General features: G+C 38.9%; 1 protein-coding gene and 1 long non-coding RNA gene across 6 annotated transcripts in view; one reads left to right on the forward strand and one right to left on the reverse strand.

The window, feature by feature from the left end:
* Window positions 1-15,783, reverse strand: part of LOC139674958 (uncharacterized) — a 60,716-nt gene extending 44,933 nt beyond the window's left edge. Inside the window, exons 1-2 of one of the 2 annotated variants that reach the window (XR_011698389.1) lie at window positions 15,578-15,783; window positions 14,945-15,022 (exon numbers count right to left, since the gene is read on the reverse strand). This is a non-coding gene — a long non-coding RNA (uncharacterized lncRNA). Of the gene's footprint in view, window positions 1-14,944; window positions 15,023-15,125; window positions 15,482-15,577 lie in introns of those variants that run through there. The other variant, XR_011698390.1, reaches the window with a different exon arrangement.
* Window positions 15,346-23,984, forward strand: part of RAPGEF4 (Rap guanine nucleotide exchange factor 4) — a 155,396-nt gene continuing 146,757 nt past the window's right edge. The window contains exon 1 of one of the 4 annotated variants that reach the window (XM_071562028.1): window positions 15,346-15,701. In XM_071562028.1, the coding sequence (XP_071418129.1) occupies window positions 15,637-15,701 (65 nt within the window). In that variant the 5' untranslated portion in view covers window positions 15,346-15,636. The remainder of the gene's footprint in view (window positions 15,702-23,984) is intronic. The other 3 variants (XM_071562023.1, XM_071562022.1, XM_071562024.1) reach the window with 3 other exon arrangements.

A 23,984-nucleotide genomic window follows, 5' to 3' on the forward strand; every position in this document is an offset into this window, starting at 1 on the left:
TCAAATGTTCCACTAATTTTTGTGGTGAGGATGATTCAGTTTCATGTTGGCTTTTTAAATTTCGATATATAGCATGTTGCAGATTAGTAAAATACATCTCCCAAATAATATGTACATTTTAGTTGGGGGCTGAGGGGAAGGAAGACATTGGGTAAATTGTGTTTCCGAGTCATGAATAACTGAAATGGTGTTTCTGCGTTGCTTAGTTACAGTTTCTGTTTAGTTGGCATTAGAGTTCACAGAAAATATTTTAGCTTCTGCTCCCAAGAGCTACAAATGTGCATTCACATGTAATCTTATAAACTAATACACTGTTAAATGGAAGCCCAATACACCTCCTCAAATGTGAGCAATGGGTAGCATTGCCAAGTTGCAAAGTCAACACTGAACGGCACAGTCACGCTCACTAATTACAAAAAGTTTTCACTGGTTGGTTCATTTCTTCAGCTGTTCATAGTCTGCCCTGCCATATGCAGAACAAAGTTCAAGAGCAAACACTGAACAAAAAGTTCAAGAGCAATTTGCTAGACTAGTTGGCAGAAGCCAGGCTGCACTAATGGCCTCAGGAGACTGATGCTGACTTCATGCCAACTTTAAATCTCTGCTCACCCTTCCCAGTTTACCAAAAAAACTACTTTTCCTTCCAGCCACACTGATAAGGGGAACATGAGGAAGCTTGGTATATGACTAATGCTTACCAAGTGTTACAAGGCTTGAACGGAGGGAAATACGCAACCTTATGACCCTGACTCAGAATAGCCAAATTCCATCTGCTGTGAAACTTCAAATGGTAAGAACACCTTCATTCCTTGCTGGACATGTTTGGAGGTAGGGTAAGGAATGGCAATGACTTCAGTCTTGTTCATTTTAAGCTTCAAAAATAATTGAAATAATTGAAAAAATATCCCAAACTTTTCTGGGAAGAGTTAATCTTAAGAGATCAAGACAACCCTCAGATTTGTAGCTTAAATGATGTGTTGGATTTAAATGCAGTCAGGAGTCAAAAAGTAGCAGATGACTTGGTTGTATTGTCAGATGAAGTAACCTCAGAGGTCAGAGACCTGCAGGAACACAGAACACAATTACAGCAAATGTGGGTCCATTTACAATATACAGGCAAATTGTATTATTATGACATGGCATTCCACACATGCATGTTGTTAGGACTAAAATATCTTTGGAATTTGAAAAGTTCTGGGGAAGCATTTCACAACTCAAAGAGATGCATTCAATGCAATGAAATCCTGTGAGATCCTATTTCAAAAAGTAAAGAAAGACTAATCGTAGAGTTTAAAATTAGTAGTAGCTTATCTTGAAAGGATCAGATGACTACATTTTTTATCTGCAAACGGAAATAGTTAGTACTGCTTAAATATATACAGTTGGTGAACTTGTGGCTGAGACAAACAATTATAACAACATTCTCTAACTTTCTTGGAACACGAATCAACTTCATAAAGTTTTATATAGTAAAACTGTGGTCAGTCGTGATACATTTAATTTTTTTTTCCTTTTTTTTAATACTGACTTTATCCAGGGAAAGTTCAGAAACTGCAACTACAGGAGCTCAGGATACGAGAGAAGAAGAATGAACAAGCACTATAAATTTCAGCATACTAACTGGGGCCTGATAGAACCTTTCACAGCAAAATTTGGTATGATCCTTCTGCTGGCCTTTGTTGCAGAGAATTATGATGATAGAAATATTTAAAAAAATAATGAAAAATACAAGTGATTCCTCCTTAAAAAAACTGAGTCATCCCAAGTCAGTGTCAGTACTCCTGAAGCCATGAGTTTATACCCACACTAGAGTATGCCTGAAACCTCACTGGCATATTCCCCCTGAAATATCAATGTAATGCTTCTTTAACATCCTAAATACTTAGTTAGTTTAAAAACTACTTTGTCATTGCTTAGTCTAATAGTTGACAATTTTGTGCATAATTTTGGCTTCTTTTAATATACCAACCAGTGAAACTAATCATTGTGTGCCATCTTTCCAGGATGGGTGCCTTTGGCTGTTGCTAGATATCATTCTTTTTTTACAGTAAGAAATTATTTACTTATGAAATAAAATAACTTCAATTTCTACAATGCTTACAATCACTGGCAAAATGTACATAATAAACTGGATGATACTGTCAGCAACTTCTTGTTGTTACTTTTTAAACCATCACCTTTATAGTTATACAACAAAAAAAACCTGAAAAGACTTTATGAGATTAGGAATAACATCCATGACCACATAAAGACTTCAGTATATACATACTTGGCTGCCGCTCTACCACTGAAATCAAAGGAATTCTCAAATTATCTAATGCTGCAAATGTGTGAAAATCTTCAAAAATGAACACAAGATGTTGAGTATTTTCTGCCTGCTTTTAAAAGTGATTTGTAGATTCTTTTTGACAATAACCGGAATGATAAATAAAATAACAGCATTTGGCTTAGAATAACATAGGAATGTACTTCCATTGCCCCATACACTGCTGCAGACGGTTATTTCCTAGACTTATTTTTTTCCAGATTCTTTTTCTTGTTTCCATGTTATTTGCAAAAATGTAGTCTCATACTGAAAGACTTTCTAATCCTGCTTTTGGAGGAAGAACAGAAGGTTGGTGGGGGTTTTTTGGTTGGTTTATTGGGGGATTTTTTGATGACAATGAAGTCTGAACATTTCTAGTGACAGCCAAAGCCTTCCTTACCTCCCACAGGCTCTTGTCCAGTGGCCTTGGAGCTGATAGTTGGATCTGTTTTCAAAGGCTGATTTAGTTTTGTCTAACTTCATCAGTCCAAGAAGAATTTCTATGTTATCAGAAACTGAACAAGCCCAGTTTCATAAATTAATGAAGTTATTTTTAGATACTTTGTTTTGAAAAGAATTTCTAAATTTCTGGAATTTTCAACATAAGCTTTTCAACACATTTCTCAGCCGAAGCTTTTCAACACAGTTCTTAGTAGATGGTCTTTCCATTTTTGGTTTGATACATAGCTGTGGAGTTCACTTAAAAGAATTTATTCCTCTGTCTACTGTCTAGAAAGTTTAATTATATTCACTGAGAGAAGAATTAAAGCATGGATCATGCACACTGATGAATGCAATTCACTTTGCAAATTATTTTTATGGCAACGTTGGAGAAGGTAGCAGGTGTTCACTTTGCAGTGAGAGGAACAGGGAGAACAATTCTGTTTCTTGCGGTGGAATTTTAAACAGCAAAAACATTGATGATAATAATAATAATACAATGATGTTTCTACCACGAGTCACATTGCTAATAAGGTCACTTGGTTACACATCTGAATTAACTCACATACAGTCTCATTTTTTGTTTAATTTATGAGAAATCTATAAAGCTGTTGTTAAGATTGAATACAAATGCTACTTGTGCACCATGAGGAGATCAGTGGGTTTGGTTAAAACTAAAATTAGAAAAACAAAAATGCCAAGACCAAAAGGGAATAATCTAAATTAAGGCACAGTAACAATTTAAAGGAAGCAGAAGGAAAGTATTATCAGAAATGATACAAATCTCATAAGCTTCTTGCACTACAAATGCAGACAACCGAAGCACAAAACCATTACTTTTAAAACCTCTGGTATAGTGTCTTACATTTGAGATGTCTGCTATGGCATAAAACACTCTTATGCCAGAAAATTAGCAAAATTTCCATAAGTGGTGCTTTTGAAATCATTGAAAATGTAGAGTACATTAGAGCATAATATTAGTTAATCTGATTTCATGTCCTAGCATTTGCCAGTGCAAAAGAATCATGCAACAGTGTGCTTTATACCAAACGCATTAATACTCTTGGAGTGCTAGTGAATAGTACCAAAATGGTGGCAATTTTTGTACCTACAAAGTGAAGGTGTTTGTATTTTTTGTATCCAGCAGCCTTAGGGTGATGGATTGAAAATTTGATTCCACTTTCTCCAAAACCCCATGCAGGGTAGTGATGAGTGATGTTGTGTCTGTGTGCTAAGCTTAGGGTTTACAGGATCTGCAGGGCCACTTCTGCATGACTTCCATGGGTGTAATATTTATATTCCACTCCTGCTCCAATCTTACTTGAGTTAATGGCAAAACTTTTGTGTCCCTGAGAGTTTTTTCTTGGGCTCTTGGCACCATATGGAAGCAGTGCTGGTAGCTTGGTGTGGATGCCCTGTCAGACTGCTGCTGCACACTTGGTAACCAGAAGACTCTGGTATAAAACAGAAGCTTTTGAGGTTTTCTTTTTCCTGTGCTCCATCCATATGTCAGCTTTAAATAATATCTTATGGACAAACTTGCATGGTCAAAATAAGAGAATGGGTACCTGTGTCACCTGGGAATGTGCAACAGGTTTGGTAACACGAGTAGCTCAAGGAAGGAAGGAAGGCTGGCTGCTTGTTGGATTGCTGTGCAATAGAGACCATTGCATTAGTGAAGTACAGTCAGCAGTGGTGGATGCTTCTCACTAAATATCGCTGCTAAATATAACTGTATTAAGACTTCCAGACTCACCAGTGAGCAAACATAAGAGCCTTACCTTATAAGTAATTAAAGTTACTACTCTAAAGCCACCACGGCAACACTGCCTAAGTCTGGGATTTATATGTACTTGAAGCCTTAATACTAAAACTCAAGCATGTCCCCGAAACAAGGCTGTATCTTAACAGAAGCATAGGTGCAGTTCATCACTGGTGATAATACTGTGACATCAAATATTTTCTTTGTAAAAAACAATAAGCTAATGCCTGAAAATGTTTTGGAAGGAAGTGAGTGTAGGACTGCAGCATTTTTATATTAGTTTGGTCTTGAAAATGCTGTCCCTCCTTTCCTTCCTGCCTAATATTATTTTAGCAATATTCAAGATTTTTAAAAGATTAGGCCAGAAAACAAGAGCCAGAACTTGATTTCCATACTACTCACAAATAGCAGGCATAGGAAAAATGCAAAAAGTCAAGCGATCACAATCAGTGCCTTTTTTCCTACTGAAAAGACTCTTTCCATGTTCACATAGGGTAAACTCAAAGGAAAGGCGCATGAAAATGCATTTTCTCTTCACACTATTTCTTTGGCACGGATAAGAAGTATTTAAAGTACAGCAGATGTGCTTATGCTCTACAATGGAAATAGAGTCTTTTATAACATCTGTTTAAATATTTTTATTTCAATACCTATAAGGCTGTAATTGGACAGTGGCATGCTATCCTCATGGTCTTCTTTCCCAGAACTATGTTAGTTTCAAATATTTAGATGTTTTTCAAGATTATAATAAGATTACATAGTATTTGTTGGCTTATCAAAGGCAAAACTAAAAATGCCTTAAAAAATTAAAGTTGTACAATTTGCATGTTTCCCTGGTTTATCTGCCAGCAAATATTAACTGAAGCATTTTTGGCTGCATTTGTGTACTATCTTCTCAATAGCAGGATCCTTCAACTTCATTTCTTCCAGAGAGAAAGCCTGGACTAAATCAGTCCCTCTGCCAAAGTGAAATGATATGGGTTAGTCAGAGGCAGTGTGTGCTTATACAGTGTACATCATTTAAAACTCAAGGACCTTGGCTGAAACCCCAGAATTTTTATGTAAGTAAACCTGAAAAGATCAACAGTAGCAGTGAACCAGTGCTTTGCTTTTTTTCAGTTTTCCTGGAACCATGCTGCAACAGAAAGACCTGTAGTATCTTATCCCCAAACCACACTGATTTCACCCCAGAAAAAGTATTAGGTTGTGTAAAAGGCATAAACATGACAAAACTCCCCAAAACCTAATATTACACTGTTTAGAAGTTGCTTGGGCAAAGATGGGCTAAGAAACTACTGCTGTTTTGAGGGTCTATATTACCAGTGAAAACAAGCATAGGTACTTCTATGAACTCCCCTTTTGAGACATCTGCTAAGGAGGTAAAGGAGAAGGATGGGCACATGTGCTTCTAAAAAATATGTCAGAGTGACAACATTTTTGATGAGCACATGGCTCATTGATTGACCAATTTTAGCCCTTTTGTTGGGGCTGTCACATAACGATCCCTGGGGACTATGACAACATGAGGGCAGTTGGATATTCTGAATATCCAGTAAGGGCTGTCAGCATGCCAAGAAGGTCTTCTGAGGGCAATACTGTGGGGCTGTACTGAGATCTAGTTCATCCCTGTCCTGCAGTGAAGTAACAGGATCCCAGCCTTGAGGCACCCAGTAGCCTAAATTTTGATCTTAACTAAAGGAAATACTCACATGCATTATGAAAAGCTGATCGCTATTGCTGGTCACAAGTGATGTGTATCTGAACAGCATTAAAACTGCAAAGTCAAGCACTCAAAAGCTAGGAAGTGACTGGATTAATATAATCCATGGCAAATTTGTTATTTATGATCAGATTACTTTCTTTTTTCATGAGGATGCTTCTCCAATGCAGTGAGCAAGTGAACTATGCTTCTCCAATGAACCCTTTTTCCTCTGTGTTGCTCATGTGTTTTGTTTAATTTAATACAGTTGGTTCAGAACCTATTGGGACCACAAGGTTAATGATATCTTTATGAGCTTTTCTCTGCCCTCATCATCTTCAAATATTACGAACTTTCACAACAGTACTGGGAAATACAGAGGCATCACTGTTATTCTTTCTTTTCATATGACTCAGTAGGATGAACTTAGAGGCTGGAGCTCAAGCTGCATCCAGACTCTGAGGGATGTTGAGGGACAAAACAAGCGACAACAGGCACAAATTGAAGTGTAGGAAATTTCACTTAAGTGTTAAAAAATAAACATACAAAACCCCTGTAAAAGTGATTGAATAATTGAAGAGGTTACATCAAGTAGAAATAAAACACAACACAAAAATCAAAATGTCAAAAAATGTTAATATGGAATAAGCCCTGCCTTGTCAGGAGCAAGTTGTGGCTATGGGAGGATAATAAAAGTTGCCAGCAATTGTGCAATATTTTGTCACTTCTCTTTCCGTTTTCAGGAATGCTTCCAAATACCAGATAGTTGATGAGCCTTACATCAATAAGGAGGTACTTCCTCACTGCATTTCTTGGCTGCTCCTGAAAGCTCCTGTTTAGTGTCCAAGAGGTCTTTGACTCCTGTTACTTTCCCAGTGGTAACTTAATTTCATTTCTTTTTCTGCATTGAATTTTTTAAATGAGATTCTTCTCTGTGGTCTTTGAGAAATTCAGATCCTCTACAAATCTGGAGTCCGTGCATTTTTGACCCAGCAATCTCTTCTTTCCAATCTGATGTTTACATCTTATCCTCTTTTCGCACCAGCCTCTCTCTTTTTTTTCCTTAGCTTTTTCTTATCTATTCTTTACATCTTTCCACTATATTGGAAGAATCAGAAAAAAGGGCACTTCAAGATAATTTAAAAGCTACTATTAGGCATGAATGCTGCTACTTGCAGCGAATAAGGGAAAATCTGAAATATGGTGTCTTTCTTCTAAAAGGAACATCAGGGAACAAACCCAAGCATCTCTGTAAAAATTTGCTGCACATTGTGCAGTCTCTGCTTAAACCTTTCAGATTTGTGTAAATTTTCTCTAAAACTCATGCAACTTATATGTGAAAAAAAACCCATGCTTTGAACTATTGGGTTTATGCTACTATTGGGTTTATGTGGTGTCATTAACATAATTTTAATCCATACAGATTTCCTCCTGTTGTTTTCTACACAAGGTAGCACCTCATGATTGCTATTTCACTACATGGCTGCTGTAGCTGTCTCCTGTTACATAACTCAACAGCCTGGTTGTAAACCAACAAATGCCACTCTCTTGTACCGGCCAGGATGCAGCCCACAGCCATGGCACCTTCTGTTCCCACTTACCAATTGGTTCACCTTTTTTTCGCAGCCAGAATACATTATAGGTTTGCCTATGCTGTATTTAGGTCACTCTTAGTGTGGATTATTTGTGAGTACTAAGCCTGCAAGTGAATTTATTGTAAGGTGTATTTTCAAAATTGTGAAATGAAGACTGCAAATATTAGGTATAACCTGAGGTGCACTGTGTAATTTATATGATGTAAATAAACACTGTTTGTCTTTCTTTTTCCATTTGCCTAATTTCATTACTTTATTTCAATGGGTGTGTGTTGGTGCCCCCAGCAGGCTCTGAGAAACATTAAACCTGCAATCCTCTGAACCAAATCTTGCAGAAAGAATTAACTTGTTTACTGTACAGTGATGAATAGAATAGTTGCATTGAAGGTAGATGAATTACTATACAAATGTGTTGTCACATGCAAATGTGTCACATATGATCTTTACCTGCACCAGAACATACCACATTGTACAACTAAATATAAAGCTCTGAATGCTTTTGTTATATATAGTACTTCTGTGATGTTAACTACAGTCCTGCCTTTACAGTAGTGAAGAACACCCACGTAAAAAGCACAGATATTGAGTGTCCTTGACTCTCATTGAATGCATTTATGAAATTATTACTTGCACTGGAATCGCAGGTTTTATCTGAATTGCACTCATAGTAGTGTGTCTCCTTGACTGAAAGAATCTGTAGAAAATAATTAAAAAGATTTATTTTTTTTATTCACTGCAGATCACAAGTTACTACTTCCTATAAAGTCTAATGAAATTACAGGTCCCAGTTAGATGGGACTCACTTTTTAGGAGAGCTTGTTTTATGACATGGAAAATATTTTACAGATCTCAATTTTTACAAACAAGAAATCAGTGTGATGGCTAAGGGTGCTGGCTTCAGGCACTGGGAGCTAGAGAGGGAAGGCTATTGAAATCACCTTTGAACTACACAACAGGAATTTTCTTTGCCTGGAACCTAAGTACCATGTTCCTTTTCCCCTTGAAAACCTCAAATTCTAAGGAGAGGTGAGGTACTCACATAAATAAAAGTGTCTACTACTGTGAAGCTGTTTCATGAATTATCATGAGGGAGCTCAGGAGGAGTGCAGTCAACTGACTTGATGCCCCATATCTCATGAATAATACATATAGAGAGATAAATAGAAGAATCTTGACATTGCAGCAGAGCTTTGTTTTTTGAGTATCTGTGCATCAATACAAATATACAACTAAGACAAAAATTATATATAGATATATTTGATTTCTGGAACTTATTGCTAGGAGAACAGACCATAGTGATCAAACAATGTTGAAAATAAATCTATTTGAATTTAGTCTGAAAAGAGCAATGTTATGAAAATAAGGAACATAAGGAGGATCACCTTCTACCCATTCTAATTTTTCTTGCTGGGGTATAATCTATGAGAACAAATAGACCACAAAGTTATTTAATGAAGTAGTTCACCCCTAGGAATTTGCAGGCTTTCTCTAAGACTCCATACAGTAAAATGTTGAAAACTAGATATTTCATAATAACAGATTATGAAAGCCTAATAGTTTCAATAGCAGCTGTAGCAAATTTAGGGGCAGGTCATGAACTAGTACTCCTTCTTCCCAGAAATACATCCATCTGTATCGAGCAGAGAGAGCTGACACCAAGTTGTGAAGACAAAACTTGGCCTAAACAGTTAAAATCTGTTCATCTGGCTCTGCAGCTAAGCAAAAAACCCGTTTCTTTCAGCCTTCGATGAAAATCTGTCATTGCTGAAATACAGCAAAGCTGAAAAGGAAGGATAAGGGAATAAGGAATTACACATTTAAACAAGAATAACTTCCATTTACTTTTGTACCTTGGGTGAAAGAATGAGCGAATAATTACAATCCAATGATTAATTCCATTAGCCATGGTAAGATAAGTATGTTCCAGAGGAAGTGATACATTTGAACTGACAGTGCAGTGTGGATAAGGTACACAGGCCCTTGTGGGTAATGTGGAGAGCCAGCCCAGCACTCCATGAACCCTCTTCCTGTGCTGGACATAGAGCCAGACCCTCTTCCCCATGTCTGTGATTCAGCCCAGCCGATAAGTTTGATTCAGGTCCTTCAAGAAGCAATGATGTGTCTGTCCTGTATTCAGAGACTACGGAGCAGGTTTTTGGGTCTAATTCTGCTGTCTCCTGAATGTTGTACATCGAAAAAGGACATAGAACAGTCTGAGTCCCAGACTGCCTCATGTATTTGGCAACTGCAAAGAATTTTCTTGATGTTTATAATTTTGAAATTCCTTATTTTGTCCTAGGTTGTGGATACAAAGTTCTGTTTTAATCTGGTATGCTGATATGTCCATAGATCTAAACACTAATAAATTAAAATAACATTTATGTAAAGCATTGCATCTTCAAAGAACTATACTTCATAAGCTAGTTAATCTTTACAATACTCTTGTGCTTGTTAGAATTTACTGTTTATTTATTTCAACACTTTCTTTTTCCTGTGAAACAAGATTCTGAGGCTGCCTTCCATTGTCAGCCCAGCTACCAAAGTCTTAACATAACTGAGAAAGTATATTAAACAGAATAGCCCCAGTTATACCTTTCCCTGCTCCTCTAGTTTTGTAAAACTTGAAAAATTTGACAAAAATCCAATGAAGAAAGCCCCTATTCAAAAGAAAGTAGTTAAAGATATGAAACCTATGCATACACATAATGTTGCCAACATTAATAATTTGAAGCCTATTTCTGTGTGGTTTCTCTGAGTCTTTTTTGAATTAATCTCAGGATATGGGCTCAGATTTCAGGTGGGCAAAGTAAATGACCATCTGTTCAAAATGTGATTCGACAGAAAGGCTTTGATACTGGTGTTCAAAGAGAAAAAAATGTTTATAGCACTTTTAGCATGCTGCTAAACCTGTGCCAAGTAATAATAAAAAAGGTAAGTGCTGCACCATGTTTTCTTAATGAGAAGTGTACCACAGACTCATTGCATTTCATGCTATGAATTTGAGAGTATTTTATTTCAAGGAGTATAAACTAATTCAATCCTCATTGTGTTAGCCCTTACTATGATAGGGGCAATACTTTTATTTTACTTCATTAGGAAGGACCATGTCAAATAAGAAGGGTAAAATGATACAAATACAATGCTATATATAGTGAACAACCAATCCTTTACTGTTCAGAAAATCTGCATAACTCCTATATATATGTAGAAATGCTGTAAGTCCAGTTAACAGGACACTTTATTAATACATGCATTAGTTTAAAGTTTGTATGTCATCACATCTTTTGCAGCTCTCACAGCCTACAAATCCCAAAAGAGATCACATGCAGGTTTCTCCATCTTTATTCCACTATATGCTGATTACTCCTTTGAAGTCTGTAGGTGTGGTGTGTGTACAACTGATAATACATTTTGGTTTCTACAGTCCTAACTGCACTGATGTGGAACTGCTGTATTCTAAACATGGATCACAGTTCCGTCAGTCTCAATCTTTATTCCAAGACTTCCAAGTGATACATTAATTTATACTATTGTTTAAGGTAGAATTTATTTGCTCATTCTGGACTTAAATTGGCTTCCATATAACAACACAAAACATGCTTAAAATCAGCTTAAGTGACAAACTTGAGTTCCTCTAAAGAAAGGAAATCTTAAATGTTTTAACGCTGTAGCACTGGCCCTGTCTTACCTTGTGACCCAGTTGTATTTTAGGGACAAAGAACAACAGTCAATGCCTTGTGCTATCAATTAGATTCAGTAGAGTCAGCTTGGAGTAGAAGAGTCCTGAGGCTGAGCAACACTTCCACAGACACAGGAATCAGGGGAGTACACTGGTGGCTGGAAACCAGCTCTTTCCCCCAGCTTCTCTGGAACACTGATGGCCAGAACTGAGGACTGAACTTCCCGAGTGTTTTTGTGAGTTTGCTCTGAATTTAAAATTGCTTTATGATGCTAATTGGCAGGTTATAGATTCTGTGACCACTAATGCATCACTATATCATAACTGTAGTTTCTTTAGTATGGGTATCATACATAGCAACCAAAACTGCCATAGAAAATAGGGCAACCCCTACTGCTCTTTGTTTTAACATTATTAGTAGTGTTGCAGTTACTTGAAATCTCTTAAAGTTTTTGGTATAATTAGTAGTATAAAGTGGTATAAAGAGGTTTCCACAGTAGCCCTTTCCATTTCTGTGTATCATAATCAAGGTATTTAATAATTTTGTTCAAGTATTAACAACTATGATTTAGTTTCTGGTTCAAGTTTTTCATAGCAAATTCCTCTTTGAGGGTAATCTATTTTTTTCTGGAAGATTTTAGCATGACTGCATTGGCTGTATCTGCATAAACATGATGGAATGAGTATTTGTACTGGCCAGAAAATGCAAAGAATTCAACACGATTTGCCTTATGTCCCATAATGCAAACGACACTTTGGACTCTACACATTTGAAGTCTTATTCTTACAAGCATGGGACAACTTGAGGTCTGGCTGATTTCTGGTTAAGGACTTCTACATGGCTCTGTCACTCTTTCATAAACTGGGGAAAGCTAACAGGCCAGTTGCTTTTTCACATACCTCAGCTGGAAATTCCCCATTTCCCAGCAGAAAACTCCTTTGAAAGCAGTGGCCATTTTAATTTTTTGGCTGCAGAATCAAATCTCACAAATCATTCTAAAAAGTCCCATTAGTCTTCTGTTCAACAGGGAGAAATTAAATGTGAAGCCTTGTTGTGGAGTTCCACAAGTGCTGAAAAAAAGGTTTTATTTCTGAGAAAGGGATTTTCCAACCACTAGTCATTTTAATGATGCATACATAGTCTTTTATGTTTTCTCAGGTGAAACTTCATAAATGGTGTAATAGAAGGCATGTGTAGATAAAGGTGAGACTGAGCAGAAGTGAATTTTTTGCCATTAACAATTTCTGGGTCTCAAATATCTTTTGGGTCATCTTTTTCTTTTTCATACATAGCTTAGAAGAGTAATGAAGAATGGATGCTGTGAGGCATCAAGAGGAGGTACGGAGTATAAACTAATGAAGTGTGCTTCAGCATTTTCCTTCCACCATATGCTCTCCCAAGTGAATGGGCACTTGACCTCACTAACATAAGGCCAGTACTCTAAAATTATGTTTCCTAGGCTTGTTATGGTTTGAATTTTTAAAACTCATAGGATAATCTGCATTTGAGTTAACTTCTCATATGAGATATATCATACTTACTTGGCACCTTTTGTCTCAAGAGATCATGCACTGACCTGGGGGCCAGGATTTCTGATTGCAATAGTCAGGAGCTCCTGACATTTGTGTGCAGTTTGGTTGACACAGGCTGATACTGTACCAATCAATTATTTATTCACTGCTTCTCTGAGAAGTTTCTCTGAGAAGTTTCACTTGTGTCTTAATCAGAAAGCTATGTGATTACTCATAATACAAGTGCCAGAGACAATTTTGGCTGTCTTGCACTAATTGCTCTCTAACTGGGACATTTCTGAATGAACTATAGATGCACCCAGGGTCCTACCTGCTCTGGGCTTGTCTACCTTACACAGTCCATGAAGTGTTAAACTCTCTTTTAACGATTACTCCACAAAAAGGTACATCTCTGAGTAGTGTCTTGCCGCAGCCAAGCCCCTGAGCTACAACTCTTAGTGCCAACCACCACTGCCTTCCTTGGAGTCAAAAGCACTGGTAACCGCAGGGGGCTGTCCCAGGCCCAGTGGGTTGCTCAGTCCAGGGTAGGTCCATGAGCATTGACACAGGTTTTCACAAGTCGCATCCCGGCAAAGCATTCCAGGGGACTATTCCCACCGATCCACCCGCCTCCCAGGGAGTGCCGCTGCTGGTGCCCCTGGCGGCCGGAGCAGTGAGTGCGGGCACACTGCCCAGTGCCAGCACCTGCGTGGGCTGTGCCTGCCAGGGACGGCAAAGGCCACAGCCAGGAGACTTTTCTGGGATCCTTCCCAGGCCTGACGCCAGTTAAGAGGAAAGTGCATCTACAGCAGCTTAAAGTGGGTTGAGGGCAGAGAGTGCACTAAGGGCTGCCTTGTGTGACTGCTCTGGAAGGAAAACTGTAATTATGAGGAATAACGCGATGAATGTTTTATAATGGAAGTACAAAATTAGTGAGCTTTATTGATGCAAGTGTAATGTACAAGCTGTGTTATAAATCATTAATTTGATTGAGAATTTTAGTTTCTTACCCTTCAAGCTCTTGTTCTATTGGCTCCCAAACACTTCCATATTGATGAACGAATGGCATTGACTTTCCTAGAGCAGATTGATGGCTTAGATGCAAAAAATTCTCATTTTTTCACCATGGACTATAGCAAAGGAAGAGCTGCAGCTTTGATCTCACTGACTGGCAGCCTCTTCTATTCCTCTGGCATGAACATTTTTTTTTTGAGGCAAAACAAAAGAATTGCCTTTTTTGGCATTCTTCTCTGCTATGCCAATTTCTTAGCTGTATCCATTTAGCGAAAGGGATTTTTAGATACATTTCCTTAGATTTTACATCATTCTGCTCAGTATCCCAATGTTAATATTTATTTCTGCTGAAGTGCTAAAGAAGCAGGGGCAGCAATGCAGCCAATTAAAAGTCAGATATGAAATGTGAAGTAGCACAAGAATGTATGAAAATTACACTTGGTACAGCCAAAGAAATTACAACAGAGACCAGAGAAGACAGCCCCTGGAGAACTGTGAGAGGCACTGGCAGATGCTCACCATCTGAATTAATCATTGGCCCTCACTCAGTAGAGCAGAGAGAGGTCATGAGTCTGAAGGAAGGCACAGTTTGAGTTTGACTTTGCTATCTGCTACCTGTAACCCCAAACATCCTGCTGAGATTTTCACAGCTTCCTACCCTTTTCCCGTGGCACTCAAGGCAAGTTTTGTAGACTGTAAGCAGAATCTTATGGTCATACACTGATTACTTGGGAAGATACTATCGTGATCCTAAAGTATTTTATAGAAAATATTTCATGTAGAAATTTGCAAAACAGGGAGACCAGCTGCAATGCATTCCTTCCTCTGTTCAGCAGTTTTAAAATCATACATTAGCATCATTAAAACCCCTGCACTTTGCAGGCCACACTACCACAACAGAAGGGTGTCGGTGGTTTTCATTGTAAGGTAGACTCACCTTTCTCATGCTCTGTGTTGGGTTCTTTCCAAGTGCTAAATCCGATTCACAGGCTGTACTGCCCAGCTCATTTTTCACCTACAATAAACGAGAGGCCTTAGGACACAGTTCTATGGACAATGACAGGATAGACAGCAGGCTGGAGTAGGGCTTCAGGGAAAATCCTGAATGTGGACCACACCTTCCTTCAGCTCACTGTTTACTGCCAGGGGAAGAGACACACAGAGCTCTGGAGTGCTACTAAAATACTCCTGAGATGACTACTTTAATTAAAAATCTTGTATTTCCCCCCAGTTCCAAATCCAGTCAAGGACATCTCTGGTGAAGCAAGGGCAGGAACCACTAAGCCGGGTTCAAGAGTGCGCACTGGGGAGGGAGCTCGCGAAAGGAGGGGAACGACAACACCTCTCAGGAGGGGAGTGACTTCTTCCAGCCCCCTCCCCGGGCCGCTCCCTGCCGGCTGCGGGGGCGCAGGGCCGCGGGTGCCTCGGCGGCTCGGGCCGCAGCGCGGGGGCGGAAGGCGGACCCGCACCCGCACCGCTGCTGCGGCGGGGCCTGGACGAGCCCATCGCGCCGCGCGGGGAGGGAGCGAGCGAGCGAGCGAGGGGAGGGAGGACGGACGGACCGACCGACCGGCGGGCAAGCGGGGGGAGCCTCCAGCCGAATGCGCGGCGACCTGAGCCCTGTTCAACATGGTCGCCGCTCACACCTCCCATTCCGCGTCCTCCGGCGAGTGGATCGCGTGCCTGGATAAAAGGTATCGGCATCGTCACAGGAGCGGCTGCGAAGGGATGCTGCGTGTATGTGTATATATGTATGTATGTGTGTATGTGCGTATGCGTGTGTGTGCGCGCGCTGACACCCCCCGCCCCGCTCCGCATCAGATCGTGCCTTACATAAGGAGCGTGCAGGTGGGAAGCAAAACGCCCGGAGGAAGGCGGGGCGGCGGGGCAGGGTGAGGGCTGGTAATGCTCCGGGCGGGCATTGCGAAGGGGACGGGCAGTCTCCGCTGAGATTGCTGCTCCCCGCCGGGAAAATGCAGCACGTGGTGGAGGAGGGGGCGCTCCGGGGCGGGGAGGGGGCGTGGGGCTGCGGGCCGGGGACTCGCCGTGCCGGCCACGGCCGCGGAGCCCTCTCGAAACCCCATCGCACCGGTCGCTGCCTGCCCGCGCCTCGCCGCCCCTCGGCGCTCCGGCCCCGCCTCGCCTGCCCTCGGCACGCCGCCCCCGCCTCGCTCAGCCACCTCGCAGCCCCCGCCCCGCCGCCTGAGGCCGCGCCGAGGGGACAGACCCTCGCCCCGGGGGCCCGCGGTTGTCCCCCCGGCACCGCGTGGGTGACAGGCACGGATGGCTGACGTGCGCTTAGAGGTGGTATGCGCGCTGCTAAAAATACCGGCTAATTATTATTGTAAAAAACATTTTAAAATTTCTTGGGAGTGTTTTCCCTTGCGTGCTGCAGCCAAAAGTCTCGCAGCGTCGAGTTGGCGTGATCGGTGGTTTGAACGCCCTTTTGTTGTATTCCTACCTTGAGCAATTCTAGGATTAGTTCAGAAGTAATTTGATTTCCAAACGCTGTGTCTCCTCTTGTCTAGGAAAATAGTTAACAAAATTTCAGACCATAAATACACTTTACGATTCAAACATAGCTATGGGAGGGAATTCCCTTTCGTGTGTATGGCAGTTTACTGAGCATCATGAGCCAGCTGTTGACAGGTGCCATTGGGGCTGTGCTGTGTAGAGAAGCCTTTGTGCACACAGAAGGAACCTTCACCTTCTCATGTCTTCTCCCATTTCCGGATAGACTCCTACTCTTGTAGGGCCCCACCTCTAATTAGTTTTTCCTTAACTGTCCAGTCAGCAAAATGTAGGAAGTTACTGAAACTTTTGGTCTGGACACCTTCCACAGATACTCTGTACCATGTGACTTAAGAGAAGATTAACCTCTTAGAGGTTAAATATAATGTGTGTAAATGTTGAAAGTGCTCTAAATGTAAATATAAGCAGAAGTGCTGATGGTACTCTAGCCATACAGAAACCAAAGAGAGGCAGAGGGCCTGATTGTTTGTAAACTGACACTGAGCGGATGGGAAGGAGAGATGGGGCCCCAGTACATTTAGGCAGGTGATCTTGTAATTTCTGTGTTTGTTAATGTGATACGTGGTGAGTTCTAAATTGGAAACTAAAATTCAGGGGTTCATGTCTAATGTAGTGCATAGCCTTGGAGAGTGGATGATGTATTTAGGAAACATGTAAGGCATTTCATTTAGGGATCTTGCCTGCCATTATTTTGTATGAAAATTAATATACTGGCCATTTCTGTAATGAGAATTTCATTAGAGCTATTAAGATGAAACTTTTTCTCCACTTTTTGAGACTTGGAGTAAACTAGTAGCACCAATTTGTTGAGTAGAAAGAATCAGTTCTAAGTGCTTTTAAGAATTGTACCTTATCCTTTCCCAGAAGATAATCTGTATGTAGGACGACTCCATAACATGAGAGATTGTAGTTTTTTTCCTGGTCTCTGCTTTATGATCATAGGAAGCACACCTAGGCATGTCATTCTGGTTTTTTGGTTTTTTTTTCAGCTGAAAACCAGAGTTAAAGCCATGTTGGAAAAGTACTATAGGAGTACAAGTACTATTAGATACAACATTTTTGATTCATTTACACACTTGTATTACTAAAGTGTTTTTATTTTCTGTAGATAATCTATCAGTGTACTTGTTTGAATTATTATGTAATTTACAGATAATTTAAAAATCATGTAGCATTTTCAATCCTAGGTGTGAGTTCTGCAAATACAACATCATTAAATGACTCAATTCTCTACAGGATACCATGTGTTTTAATTAAATAATAAATATAGTTTTAGTATGTTTTAGTTAATGAGTACGTTTTCAGGATAAAGACAGTTCTAATACTGGTATGCTTTAGAATTTTAGGTGAGCCTCAGCAAAGAATTAAAGTGGCATGTAATGTGGATTATCCAGTGTATTTTTCAGAAAAAAGAATGGGAGTCTAAATGGAAATAGCAAAATATATAATGTACAGAAATTGTGCATTTTGTATATTTTGTCATGTTTTTCCCCAAGTCACATGTCAAATTGGAACAAGTGACATTTAGAATAAGAGCATATACAAAAATGAAGAACTCCCAAAATGTTTCAGGAGAAACATTATTACTGTACGGGGTACTATGGGCTGGGAACATCAGTGCTTCAGCTATTCATCTTCCATGTGTGGTTATTAGCCACAGGAATGAAAGATCAGCACTTAAAAATCAAATACACAGGACAGTATTTATAGATAAAGTCACTAGTGCAAAGGTAGAGAAAAGCAGGAACAGAATAGTTCAGAACACTCTGCTCTATCAAAAATATTTTATTTTTGCGGAGGAGAGAGAGGATTAGCAGTGAGCAACTGTACGTCCTGGTTATACCTGAAGATGTAAATCAGTTTTCTGTTAAGGATACCAGTCCTTTTATATTGGATGTAAAAAGTTGTCTTACCACTGATTTCTTAGGGAGCAGAAACATCCTTACCGTCTTAGCACTTTTCTGTATGTCTGATCTGCACATAACTAGAAAAAGGTTGATGTTTTATGCAAGTGTGTATTGTTAGCTTAAGAAGAATGTCTTCTCTATGGTCATGTTTCTTTCACACCAAAAACCGTCTAACCAGGAAATTTCCATGTTGACATATGACTCAGTGGTAGACAAAGTATTTTTTACGTAAATCCTATTTCTCTAAACCTGATCATGTTTATGAATTCAGTTAATTGTTTTAATTGGATTCAGATGCAAACTCTTTAATGGTGCATTCACAATGGCCAGAGATCCCAAGATTTCATACCTGCCTTGTATTTTTTCTCTGTTTTTCTCTGAGTTGTATGAAACCCTAAGGTCCTTAGCAGACTGGAGGAGCAGATCACAGAGAAAAGCATGTAACTTTCCTAGCTTGTTATGCTAAGCATGTTGTGATCTTTTCCTAGCAATTCATAGATTATTTAAATAGGAATGCACATGCTGTACATACTGAGGTTTTATATCCTTGTCATCCTTGTTAGACTTGCATCCTTTATGTTTAACAAAACTGAAATAATGCATACTGGATAGTATCTCAGATCTGTGCCTTAAGCAAAACTCCCATAGATTTGAATATGAATTCAGACTAACGCTATGTATCACCAACATATTTGAATTAGGATTTATTATTTTTTTAGTTCATTGTAACGTGTGTTTGTGATGCAAATTACTTGCATTTGCTTAGTAGTGAAAAAGGGACCCCTTACGTGTATATAGGGCTATATGCTATAGTGTATAGGGTAGAATGAAGACCTGATGTTCTGAAAGAACTGTTGTAAAATAAATACAAGTGCTTGTTGTTCTCTATAACTATAATTATGTCAGAGATAATGGGATATAGATTTATAATCAGGAAATGTTATGAATATTTTCAAGTTGCTTTACAATGCTATTTTATTTTATAATATATATTTTAAGCGATTGGTAAAACATACTGACTTCTATATAAATTTCTCCTTTGCTTTTTATTTGTAACACATCCGTTTTCATGTAGTTTGGATCTGAACAAAATCATGGACATACACTGCACTTCTGTTGGTCTGTGTGCTTGGTGTTTTTTCTCTGTAGTATGTGACTAAGCTGGTATGTGCTTGGATCAGGTCTGTGTGGGGATGTATCAGCAGAAGACACTGCAGTGGATGTGGAAACTCAGACACAGAGCCATACAGACATAGCCTAAGTACTTTCTAGCACTCATCTGGAGGTGCAGTCTTCTGGGAGTGATAAATAATAACAAATTTATCATTCTGCGTCATGCAGTTAATTTTCTAGTCCAGTGCAAATGTGCAGTCTTTGATGAGTAATAAAAAAGCCCTTTTCCTTCTCTTAGCTCCTTAGAGAAACCAAAACAGTTGTTGATAGAGCTTGCCATCAGCTTGTAAGTCTGTGCATTGTACTGAATATATGAATTCAGAAAAACTCATATGAGAGCAGGAATTGTATTTTGAACAAATTCAGGCTGTTTTATTCTCTGCTCTCAAGCTTACAAGTTTCCAGTATCAGCTTTCATTTGTTACTTGTAATTGCAGTAAGTTACACACTTGTGCTATTGACCCATATTAAGAAGAAAAAAATGTTTGCCGAGCATTAACAGGGTTGTGGCCCAACAGAACAAGCCAGTATGTGAATATGCCTGTTAGGATATGATATATTCAAATTTAATTGGCAGTCTTGTGAAGTGGCTGATTGGTGTGCTACTTGTGCAACTGTAGGTTTTCTCTTTCATCAAATGATACTGGAAACATGTCTAAACTCTCATTGCCTGAGTTATTTCTGACACATTAGGATCTGATCTCTAAAATCCTATACTCTGAGCAGATTAAACTTCTTTTGTAACAAAACTCCATATTCCAGCAAAGAAATAAAAAAACTACATACAAGCTAATTGAAATCATGCCCTTGAAGTCAGATGTTCACTAGATATTTTTCAAATGTAAATATTCTTCGTATCCAATGTGGCATCTGTTTTTGTCTACATCTTACAATTTGCTGCATTTAACAAGCTTATAATTCTAATTGTACTTTCCTTGTGCTGTTAGTATTTTTTGCACTGGTTTTGGCATGGTCACTTACTATTCTTGCTGCTTTATCAATATCCTCAATGAATGTTTCCTGAGCTAACTTTCCATTTTATCTTTGAAATAAGCAGTTGTCAAAATGTATGTCAATGTAAATTTTTAAAAGTTATTTCATAGTTGCTGTAAGTTTTAAATTTTCATTAGCTCTAACAATGCAGATCCTAAATGGATAAAGGTGCATTTGGTGTGCTGTATTGGTGGATAGTGGTGGCTGGTTTGAGTCAATGAATATCACCACTTATGCATATTGTTCAATTATAAATTTCATTTGCCATGTATCTCAGAGTGTGTCTGCATATTAAAGGCTCTGTTTTCATATTATTGAAGTGCTTTTAATGTTTATTGTGAAGCTACAGTGCTGGTTAATGTAATTTCATCTGGACTTGCTTCTGTCAAATGGAATTTTAACTGTCTTGAGCTCCAGTTTATGAAAGTTAGCGGGTTTATTCAGTAAGGTTCAGTCACATCTTGATTGCAGTGCATGTGTGATACGTAAAAATTTTCATAAAGGAAAGAATGTTTCTGTGCATTTTTATTTCTCTTGATGGATTCTGTCTGTTTAAAAGTCATATGTAAGTAAAAAAAAATCTTTTTCCTACTATAGCAATACTCTTCAGGTAGTATATTTTTAACTTGAGATGAATCTTCATGAGTTTAATTACTTCATAAATATATCTTTTGCCATTTGACTGTATATACATATTTATTGAAAACTAAGCATCAGCAATTTTACTTTTGTTGCGTTTTTTTTTTTTTAAACCCTCTAGAATTATTTGTATGTGTAAGAATCCTAGGGAACAATGTTTAAATAAATTTTCTTTTCCTGTATGTCAGAGGAAATGATAACTGGAACCCCAAAGTCTCTTAAAATGACAGTGAAAAGAAAAGAATAGGGATTTGATTATTGTTTGGAAGCCTCATGATGAAGGTGACAAGGGAAAGAGGATCTGAAATGCGAGTGTTGCAAACAGATTTGGTAATATCACTGTAACAAGTGGCAAGTGCCTCTTGGGGGGAGTTAATTGCCTGTTGTTGCCATTGAAGTAAACCTTTATCTGAAAGCTACTTCAGATGAAAAGTAACTTCATTTATATTTAGCATTTAAGTATCTTACTAAAGTTTTTTAATAGGTCAGTGATTTCCCTCTCTTAAACTTTCCTTTCTTAAAGAGAACATAAAAGTCAAAGAGCCTTACAGCATTGCCTGGACAAGAGAGTTGATTCAGTATTGTCCTCCTCTCGCTAGGAGAAAATGACATATTGGTACTAGTGTTCTTCTGCATCCTACTGCATTGCTTTTCAGCATGTCAGGAAAGGACAGGAGAAAGTACAGGTAGCATAGAGAAATGATCTGGTTTAAATGGCATTCCTTGATGCTCTCTCCTTGCTCATGTTTCACAGCTGAATATTCTTTAAAGTACTAGAAAGATTCACTAAATGGTCCATGGTGGTGGTTACTGTTACTTTCCAGCTTGTAGAGTTTGCCTTTGCATCTTTGCTTGGATGCTTCAGTTTTAGCACAGAGATGAACTCATTTTATTTGTCTCTTATAGTATGATAACTGTTTTCTACAAACAGCATTACCAGTAGAAGAAATAAATCCATCTGCTCATCCTTCGTGGGCTGTTCATTGCTGTCTGAATTGAAATATTGCCATTTAAAAAAGTTAGAAAGATCAAGGGAAGAAAATTCAGGGCTTTCATTCAGTTAAAGCAGGATTCAGGTTATAGAACACGTTATAAAAATAAACATCTTAAAATTCTAGAGGCATCTTGCCAAGGAAGGTAGAACTACATACATATATTCTGTTTTTTTCTTTCTCAAGTGTCAAACTTGAGAAAGAACCTAATAAAAAGGGACATATCATATGGAAGCAGAGAAAGTAATAGGTTATACAAATCTTTCATAACATGCTATGTAGACATTCAAATACTTAATACCATCAATATATGTTCTTTTATAAAGCTGTATATACCATACATGAACAGAAATACTTTGTCCAAATTGTGTATGTGAAGGATTGTAGCAATTATGCTCTCTCTGTGTTTAAACTTTGAGTTTGAGTAGTTTGCTCTTAAAAATATGAAATAGAATCACAGAATGTCTTGGGTTGGAAGAGACCTTAAAGATCATCTAGTTCCACCCATGTGTTGTAGGCAGGGACACCTTCTTTAGACCAACTTGCCCAAAGCCCCATCCAACCTGTCCTTGAATGCTGCCAGGGATGGAGCATCCACAGCTTCTCTGTGTAACCTGTTCCAGTGCCTCACCATCCCTACAGTAAAGAATTCCTTTCTGATATCTAATTTCAACCTATGGTCTTGCTTTTTAAAACCATTCCCCCTTGTCCTGTGACTCTATGCCCTTGTCCAAAGTCCCTCTGCAGCTTTTTGGGAGGCCCCTTTAGACACTGGAAGACTACCTTAAGGTCTCTCTGGAGCCAGGCTAAACAACCCCAACTCTGTCAACTTGTCTCCATAGGAGAGGTGCTCCAGCCCTTTTGTTGGCTTAGTGGCCTCCTCTGGACTTGCTTCATAGTTCCCATCCTTCTTGTGTTGGGGGCTGCAGAGCGGAACGCAGTGCTCCAGATGGGGTCTCATGAGAGCAGAGTAGAGAGGGAGAATCACCTCCCTCCACTTGCTGGTCACGTTTCTTTTGATGCTGCCCAGGATATGGTTGGCTTTCTGGGCTCCAAGTGTGTGTTGCTGGGCCATGTTGAGCATAATATCCTTTTGAGGGTAAGTATTCTGACAGGTTTGTTTTTTTTTTTTTTATAGTCACCTTTTACAGATAGTCAAACAGATGTTGTCTAGGAACTTATTTTATCTCCATGAAATATGTTCCTGAAATCGTCACATTCAAATAAGTATGGGCAAAATTTCCTTTAAAAAAGCCCTATTGATGTAATTGAAGAGAAATATGTAACTAGTATTGATGCTGTCACTTGTTATGTGCGTGCTGGGATGTTGTATTGAAGAAGCAGAAGGAGAAGATAGATGGGATCTTGTGTGAAAACATTATTAGCAGCTAATACTAACTATGCTCTGAAGAGAAAAATTAGTAATATAAATGAAAAGCTGGATAAAGCCTTCAGGGGTCAAGCAAAGCAGAAAGGCTGGTATGGTAGTGAAAATAAATTACAGTTTCCATATAATTTTGTATCCATGCTTTGCAACACTGTCAGCGCCCTCCTTGCTTGGTTACAGTGAAACGGGATCGCAGCACAGTTTGGGTAAAAATTTATTTCAGTGGGGTGGGGCAGCCTAGGGAGGAGGTGCTTCACTGGATAGCGTCATAGATTTTCTACAAGAGGGGTGACCTTGCCTTAAAGTGCTTCTGCTCTACCTCGTGTGTCAACCAAACTGTTGAGAGCTGAATAG

The sequence above is a fragment of the Pithys albifrons genome, chromosome 8 (genome assembly GCF_047495875.1).
Source record: "Pithys albifrons albifrons isolate INPA30051 chromosome 8, PitAlb_v1, whole genome shotgun sequence".
Lineage (NCBI taxonomy): Eukaryota > Metazoa > Chordata > Aves > Passeriformes > Thamnophilidae > Pithys > Pithys albifrons.